The sequence below is a fragment of the Gekko japonicus genome, unplaced genomic scaffold, assembly GCF_001447785.1.
Source record: "Gekko japonicus isolate JY-2015 unplaced genomic scaffold, Gekko_japonicus_V1.1 scaffold1868, whole genome shotgun sequence".
NCBI classification, from domain to species: Eukaryota; Metazoa; Chordata; class Lepidosauria; order Squamata; family Gekkonidae; genus Gekko; species Gekko japonicus.
In genome coordinates, this window is record NW_015164247.1 from 14,359 (window position 1) to 23,113 (window position 8,755).

The 8,755-nt window shown below is 38.4% G+C and overlaps 1 protein-coding gene across 1 annotated transcript in view; it reads left to right on the top strand.

The window, feature by feature from the left end:
* PEX1 (peroxisomal biogenesis factor 1) overlaps positions 1-4,354 on the top strand; it is a gene marked incomplete at its 5' end in the record, with an annotated part of 18,640 nt that extends 14,286 nt beyond the window's left edge. The window contains 5 exons of the mRNA XM_015408628.1: positions 110-286; positions 1,596-1,826; positions 2,728-2,925; positions 3,175-3,305; positions 4,218-4,354. Of these exons, the coding sequence (XP_015264114.1) occupies positions 110-286; positions 1,596-1,826; positions 2,728-2,925; positions 3,175-3,305; positions 4,218-4,299 (819 nt within the window). The remainder of the gene's footprint in view (positions 1-109; positions 287-1,595; positions 1,827-2,727; positions 2,926-3,174; positions 3,306-4,217) is intronic.
* Between the last annotated feature and the right edge of the window lie 4,401 nt (positions 4,355-8,755).

Sequence of the window (8,755 nt, forward strand, 5' to 3'; positions counted from 1 at the left end):
CTTTCCCTAGATCAGTTGAGCCTAATGGGGAAATACAAGGTTTTGATTCTCAGCATATACATAAAAGCAAAAAATCCATATTTTAGTAATTTTTAAAAAAATTTCTTAGGCTTCCAGATTTGAAATTTTAAAAGCACTGAGCCACTGTCTGCCTCTGGCGCATGATGTCGATCTTCACCATTTGGCAGCAAAAACAGAGTATTTCACGGGAGCAGACCTAAAAGCTTTACTGTACAATGCCCAGTTAGAGGTAGTACATGCCAGTTTGGGCTCAGCCTTGCCCCAGGTGAGTATGTTGAAATGTATGGAGTTTCCTTATACACTGTTTTGCTTATCTCCTATTAACAGAGATATCGGTTTCTTCTCCTATACATGCTAATGTCATTCAGTTCTTGCATATTTTTGTAAACTCTTTTATTATGCTGTATGCTAATTTGCTGTTTTCCCAGGTTTTACCAGTTGCCTTAATCAATTTTAGCTATTGTTCAGTTATTTATGCATCTTGACTCTAATTAGCCATTCCTGGCAACACCCTCCCCACCCTCTACCTCTGTGTAACAGTTGGTGTGGAAACTGTGTAACAGTTGGTGTGGAAACAGTTGGTGTGGAAACAGAGTGCTTCTTTCCATGTCCCAAAGCAACACTAAATCACACTAAATCACAGAACTATATTAAGAAGGCTGTTCTCTTCAATACCTAGTCTCTACAGGTTAACAGCCCTTTGACTGACAAGGTCTGAAGTTTATTTATTCCAGGTGTCAAGTGAAAACCTTGTATCTGTCAAAGATCACTTACGTTTATCTTATGATTTTTTATTTAAAGTCACTCTAATCATTCTTGAAATGAGTAAACATGAAAGAATCGCAATACAAAAATACTTGCAAATTTAAATAGAATCAGAAACAGAAAGACATACGTATCATCCCTTTAATCTTTAATCTTAATCTTAAAATAAATTTCTGAGATTCTCACCAAAAGTGCTTTTAAAAATATTAGATAGTCTCATGCAGCCACATCTGAGAGATTCAGGGGTGTTTTGGGTATGGCTATCTTATGTAGGCCCAGTTATGTGAAACCCACATGACCATACCAAAACATTCCAGTTTATCACTTCTGATGGTATGAGGTAAGTGCTCCTCTGAGCTTAGAAGAAATTTGTTTATTTATTTATTGCATTTATATCCCGCTCTATCCTATGATGGGCTCAGGGCAGCTCACAACAAAGGTGTAAAACAGTAAATTTCCCATAGAAATATACATACCAAAACTATGAACTATTAGATCAACCTGTTCAGAGATTTTTCTGGGCGTCTGTCCATCCCCAGCAGTGAGAACATAGCTGAGAAAGTAAAACATGTACATTGTTCGCAGATTTGAAACCTAAAGCAAATTGTCAGACCTTTTAACAGACAGAGGTCTGTGATACCAGGAAGTCAAAAGGAACTGCTGCGTGGTAGGGGTGTGTGTGTGATGGGATAAGCCCTTTCTTTTGCTGACACATCACTGGATCCAAGCCATTATATATTTGATTTGAAGTTATTAGAAATGTACATGTAATAATAGTTACCGTTTGTAATTTTGTTATTTTCATCTAGGACATAGGTTCTAGTTCAGACAGTGATCTCAGTCTGTCTTCAATGGTTTTCTTAAACCACAGCAGCGGATCAGATGATTCTGCTGGAGATGGAGAAGGAGGGATGGAACAATCTCTGGTCTCCCTTGAAATGTCTGAGTTGCTTCCTGAAGATCCAAGGTCCAACATATATCGTCTTTATTTTGGAAGCTCTTATGAATCAGAGCTTGGCAATGGAACTCCATCAGAAATGGTAACCAGCTTCTTTCCCTTCACTGATATTGTATGGTCAGAAGAAAACTTTTATTTCTAGTTAAGTTTAAGCGCTTCAGTGTTAGTATCAATCGATAGATGTTAAAGTCTGGTTAAGGAAATTGTTTATGGGCTGTCTGTTTCATACTCTGGGTCACTCCTACCTATGTTCTTCCGTATGACTTCCCTTCTAGAAGAACAAAAAAAGAACAAATGTAGGTTTAACTGAAAAAATATCATTTGTCTCATTTTTGGAAACGTACACAAACAGGAGTTACGTACTTTAGAGGTACAAAGACTGTTATTGAAAGAGGCATCCATAACTTATGTACAGCTGAGCATGTGAAGTTGTTTTGTTATGAGTCAGACCACTGGTCCATCTAGCTCAGAATTGGCCATTTTGACTGACCACAGCTCTCTAGAGTTTCAGGCAGAGAAAGGTCTTTCCCAACAACTTGCACCTGACATCCTGTAACTGGAGAGGCCACAGAATGAGCTCCGGCACCATCTGATTGTAAAAGCCCATGCTCTGTCATTGATCCATAGCCCCTCCTCAGCTGCATCATTTCCCAACAAGAAAGTCATCAGTTCATCCTTCAGTCTTATCTGTCTTTACCCCTCATTGTGCTTACTTCCTGTTCCCCACCCTTCTCCCATCTCAGAACAGGTTAACGCAGAGTCCCCTTAAATACAGAATATTTTTTTTAATGAAACATTTTGTTCGTATTTAAACTTTTTCATTATACAAATAACTTGCCTAATTGATGAAGTGCTTCCTAATGATTGTCTCATTGATAATGTATCTGTTGGTTTGAGGATTCTTATTGAAATATTTGCTATAATTACAGTGTTGCTCCCTTGAATCATTATTACATCTTTTTTCCTTGCTTTGGTTGCTGTAGAGTTCTCAGTGTTTCTCTGGACCAAATTCCATAAATCAGGATTTGACCAGCCTGTCTTTGAAGGATTTAGTGTCATCTCAACCTCTAGTGTTAAGAACAGCCTTACAGGAAGGTTACCAAGAACTTAATCAAGAACAAATAGAACAACTCAGGGCTGAAATCAGTGCTATCAAGGCCAACTACAGGAACAGAAATGGAGTATGGACTAATTTAATTTCTTTTTTCATGTATACAATTGCTTTTCATAAATCTTTAGTGTGTGGTGACAGAGCTTCTTTGTTAGACTGTGCTTCTTTTGCAGTTACAATATGTGCAATGTTACAATATTTTAGATAACAAGTGCATAATCAGAAAATTCTTTTTATTTGTAACATGGCTTGTTTAAATATGCTTAAAATACTGTATTTAAATTCCTGTTTCTTAGTAATATCTACATGTTGTTTTTAGGAGGAGGTCACTTCAAGTCAATCTGTGTCAATCAAGAACACTCTAAATATTACTCAGTGTCACCTAATGATGGCACTTGGAAACACAAAGCCATCTATTAGTCAGGATGACTGGAATCATTTTGCTGAACTGTAAGTGTATCTTTATAAAGGAAATAATACCCACAATGTATTCTGAAAATTTGTCCTTGCATGTTTTGGAAAAGTAGCTATTTTAATGTGTTGTAGCAGAAACAAAAGAAGGCATTTATGTGTCAGAAAGATAAACAGCTACTCAGTGGCATGAGAAAGGTGAAGGTATGTACTCAAGAGTCAAAGCTTAAGAGAACATTTTTAAAAATAAATTCTCATGTGCAGTGATGAGGCAGTGTATCGTTAATGGATATTATTGCTGAACAGCGCTTTAGGGGATGAGATCCCCACATTATTACTGGTGGGCATTGTGCAGCAGATTTGGAAAAAGGGTGTGTTTGGATCAGCACAGTGCAGGTGCACAGCTACAGGCTAGCCAGCAGTACTCATACGAGCTGATAACATTATTGGGTTGTTCCCATGTGGGGAGCTGTTGTCCTTTTGCTAAACAACCTCTGTGTGTGTCCCCTTCCATTTCAGGAATCCCCTTCTATTTCAGTCACTGTTCACCAATGGCAGCCATTTATTACCACTTGACCAGCCATTGCTGTTTTCAAGGCATTCCTTATTCAGCCCAAGCTTGCCAGTTTTTACCACTTTGCAAAATGCTCCTTCCTTTCTGAAATTTCTTAGGAGTTCAGTGATTTATGGCTTTAGAAAAGGTTGTAGAGGGCTTTGATTTGGATTTTATTCTTAATGTTGTTTATATTCAACTTGTCTGTTTATGGTAATCAGCCCTGATTTTTATTGAATGGAGGAGGCATACAGTTGAAGGATATATTGTTGTTGTATGTGTATGCCCTAATAAGTTTAAGATGCCCACACTATTTCTGGTTTTCATAACAGTTTTGTTGCTGATTAATTAACTGTAAAGATACCTAGTATTAATATGCTACAATTAATTTTTTTTAGCTACGACCACTTTCAGAATCCAAAGAGGAAGGGGCCCACTGGAGCAATTTTCAATCCAGGACAAAAAGTGACACTTGCTTAATTGCTATTAATGTGATAATGATCACTAAGTAATTTTTGCAGTGACGTGTTTACATTATTAAATCACATTAAACTTGGCTATGTTAATTCTATAATAAAAATAATTTCATTGAAATTTTAATTATTGCAAAATGTTTTACATAATTTTAGTTTTCAGATTATGTCTTCCTACAAATCTACATTAAAATGTTTGAAATAATCTTGGCTACTTTGTGTTTAAATTGTGAAAAATGAGATATTAGTAATCCAAACATTGCATTCTCTTGCTATTCTAGTGCAAAAGCCATACCGTCTAAGAACTGCTGGTCATTAAATCAACTCTCCAGGCAATCCCTTTGTATCTGTGACCAAATCTGAGCACATAAATGTAGTTTTAGTTCATCATATTTCATTTCCTCTCTGAATTGGAGGGCACTACAGGTTTCAAAAATATTTACCACTTCTAAACAAAATAGTATTCTATCCTTTGCCTATAAACACACATTACCAGATGTTGCATGAAAAGCATTTAATCACTGACTACCTGATGTACTACTGAATATTTTTCACAAGTGCTTACAGTTTCTTAGTGGAGTTGGAGATTTTAGTAGTAGTAGTAGTAGTATTTTTTAAATTTATATTTGAAAGACCAAGTGCACTGAAATTATTTGGCTTCATTAATTTGATGAAATTTCAAGTATAAATTGTGCATATCCACAAGCATCTAAATTTTAGTGGGATGAGCAGTGCAGGTCTAACAGTAATTACTATTCGTACTATCTGGTAGTATCTGGATTCCTTTGGCCATTAAAAAGAAAAAAGCTTTGATCCTTACCGTGTTATGCTTGGTTTATTGTGTGCCTAGCCAAGGACTGATGGGAGATACAAATGATCCCTTACAGGAAGTGTGCCTAGCCAAGGACTGATGGGAGATGAAATACAAATGATCCTTTACAGGGAATCCTGCTTCCCTTAACTCTGCACCTGTATAGAGAGAAACATATAATACAGCATGGAAATAAAAATGTGAAGACCTGGAAAAAATGGGAAAATTTGGAGAATTTTTTATCCCTTGAGCACTTTTTTCTTCCATTTTTCTAATGGAAAAATTGGAAATTTGGAGAATACTGAAAATAACTCCTATGAAATATTTTTTCTTTGAGTGAAATGATTTTAAAGACAAGGTGGGCTCACAAGACTCCACAGCTTAGAGGGAGCATTGCACCCTGTGAGGTAGGTGGGCCTTAGAGAGCTCTGAGAGAACTGCTCGTGAGAGAACAACTCTGAGAGAACCGTGACTGACCCCAAGGTCACCCAGGCAGCTGCATGTGGAGGAGTGGGGAATCAAACTCAGTTCTCCCAGATTAGAGTCCACGCTCCTAACCACTACATCAAACTGACTCTCAATAGGACAGTAGTATTGCATACATTTCAATTTTCCCCAAAATTTCTGTTTTTTTACCAGAAAAAAACAGAAAAGATTCCCATTGCTTCACAAGTTCCAGAAATTTTACATCTCTACATTGAACATTCCCACCATTTGCTTTCTTGCCTTCCTTTTTTCAGTCAGTGCAGTTTTATTTCTTTAGAATGTAAAACATCTTAAAGTAAATTAGAAATAATGCCCGTTGCGGAAATAAATACAACGGGATCTAGAAAGAGGCTCTGGGAGAGTGCTCTGGCTTTGGGCAAACAGTGTCAGTTTCCTGTGGCGACCTCAGCAGGGTTTAATGACGGAGTCCACTGTTTTCTCCAGAGGGACTGATCTCTGCTACCTGAAGAGCATTTGTATGTTTGAGTTATCTGTAGCCCTCACCTGGAGAGTGGTAACCATTGTTACCCATTCTCCTCTCCCCTATGAGGTATGTTATGCAACTGAAAATCCCAACTGCCTTGCGGGGGGGGGGAGTTTGAGGTGTGGAATGGACTGAAGTCCAATCAGCTTCCATATGCAAAAGACCAGGTTGTCGCAGCAGTTGTGGTGTGGGCGGGACCCGGGCTTTGCCTTCTGATTGGTGGCGATATATGCTGAGGAGCAGTGCCATCAGCCATACACTAAGGGAGTGCATTTTAGAATTAGAACCTTGGCACCCACTATTCAATTATATATAAGGACAGATTCTCACCAGCTCCAGCTCCCAAGAAGGCCAGATCACGTGTTGGACATGCAAAGCTGCCTTATACTGACTCAGAGCACTGGTCTAGCAAGATCAGTATTGCCCACTCAGATTGGCAGCACTTCTCCAGGGTCCCAGGCAAAGGTCTTTCACATCACCTCCTACCTGATCCTTTCAACTGGAGATTCTGGGCACTGAACCAGAGAGCTTTGGCATGCCAAGCAGGTGATCGGTCAATGAACCATGCCCTCAACCCCTACGAATGTTTACAGATTTGCCATTGATTCAAAGTTAGTAGCCTTGATGCCTGGCTTGTTAATCCCAAAACTATTAAAATAGTGCTGGTGAGCAACTCTTGAAAATAGCTTGTTGCTACAGAAAAGCTTATTGCTTTACATAACATGCTTTATGCATGGGCTAGCCCCGCTGCCTGAAGCGTCGGAGGCGGGACGCTGCGTCGGAGGTGGGAGTCATGGGACACGGCCAATGGAAGGCGGGGAAGGTCGTGACAGACCGCTCAGCCGGCCAAACACTGTAGGGGCGCATTTTCTCTCCTGTGCGTGAGTCTGCGTCTTACAGCTTTATATATAAGGGAGAGATATATATAAATGGTCACATTCATGTGATGCAACAAACAAATATGCCTGTGACAGAGAGTAGCATAGATTGTTATTATTTGGAGTGCGATTTTTGGCTTTCTGGTTCAGGTTTTTGGAACTGGGATTAAATTTAGACTTAGAATCATAAACGGGTGTAGGGGACAAGCTCCAATTTGCCCAGCCACTTACAGTCAGGCATTATAACTAAGGCGATTGAGTTAAGGCTTCCCAAATCACGAATCCTTCAACCACCCTCCACACATGAAGGGAGGAGTGACGAGCACATACAACACAGCTAGAGCCAGTGTGGTGCACTGAATAGAATTTTGGACTAGTATTTGGAAAAACAGGTTTGAATCTTCACTCTGCCATAAGAGCTTGCTGTGTATCCTTGGGCTATTCACATACTCTGTCTAACTGATCTCACAGGCTTGTTGTAAGGATAAAATGGAGAAGAGAACAGAATTAGCCACTTTGGGCACCTGTCGGGGATAAAGATATGGTATAATTGAAGGAAATAAAACATTTAACAGGCTACATTTCTGCCATCATAGACAAATCTTTGCTTTGAGTGCATCCAGTGTCTTCTTACCAAGTGAAGTGTTAATACAAGATTTTATGTTATTTATGGTCCCACTTTCTCGCTGCCACTAAAGGCGTATTACCTCATCTAAATCAGGACAATCGTTACGATGAGGAGACATCTAATAAATAATGTAATAGGAGTAGGATTGCAGAAATCTGAAACGAGGCATAAGCATTAAATATAATGTATTAAAAATGCAAGAAAAGGTATTATGTAAGTACAAATATAATGCAGTGAGAGCAAGATGAAAAATACAGCAAAAGATAATACATAATAGTATTAGTGGTAGATAATAGTATAGTAGTATAGTCCACAGTTCTATCAAAACGAACATAACAAATTATTTCTGAAAGTATGCTGTAACTATTTAATAGTATGCTAATTCAGTAGAATAATTTCAAATATAAATTGTGCACATCCACAAGCATGTAAATCTTAGTGGGATTAGTGCTGCTAGGTTGTCAATCAAAACTAAAAATATTTTTTCTTCTGTTGCAAAATCCTTATTATCCTTAGGTACTCAGAATAAGGCTATAGGGATAGATGTGCTTTTTCAGAACTCAAGTATTGTATCATTAGAAGGTCTGAATTTCATGTTTGAAAACAAAGTAGGTAAACTAAGAAGTTTAAATTTACTCGGTGGATTAATATTTTAAAACAGCCAAGAGCTATTGGGGTTAAATGCTGACTGCTTTTAGACCAGGAAAAATTAAATATAAATTAAATATAAAACACCAAGGAATATCTTTCCTGTTTATGTTTATATGTTGTATTGCTAGTGTCAGGATTATGACTATCATAGAGAGAACTAACATATAGTCTGTGTATTCTTGAGTCTATGTCGAATGGGCTGCATATTACTACTTCTTCAACCATGTTTTTTTCTCCGTACATATGCAAGTGACATATTACAGACTAGGAAAAAGGCCCATTGTGGAAATAAATACAACGGCCTCTAGAAAGAGGCTCTGGGCAGGTGCCCCAGCCTTGGACACTAAGTGTCAATTTGCTGTGGCGACCTCAGCAGGGTATAATGACACTGAGTCCACCATTTTCTCCAGAGGAACTGATCTCTGCTACCTAAAGAACAGTTGTAATTTTTAGTGGTCTCCAGCCCTCACCTGGAGATTGGCAACTATGGTTCCCCATAGTTGGTTTGGAGGATGGAGTCTATGG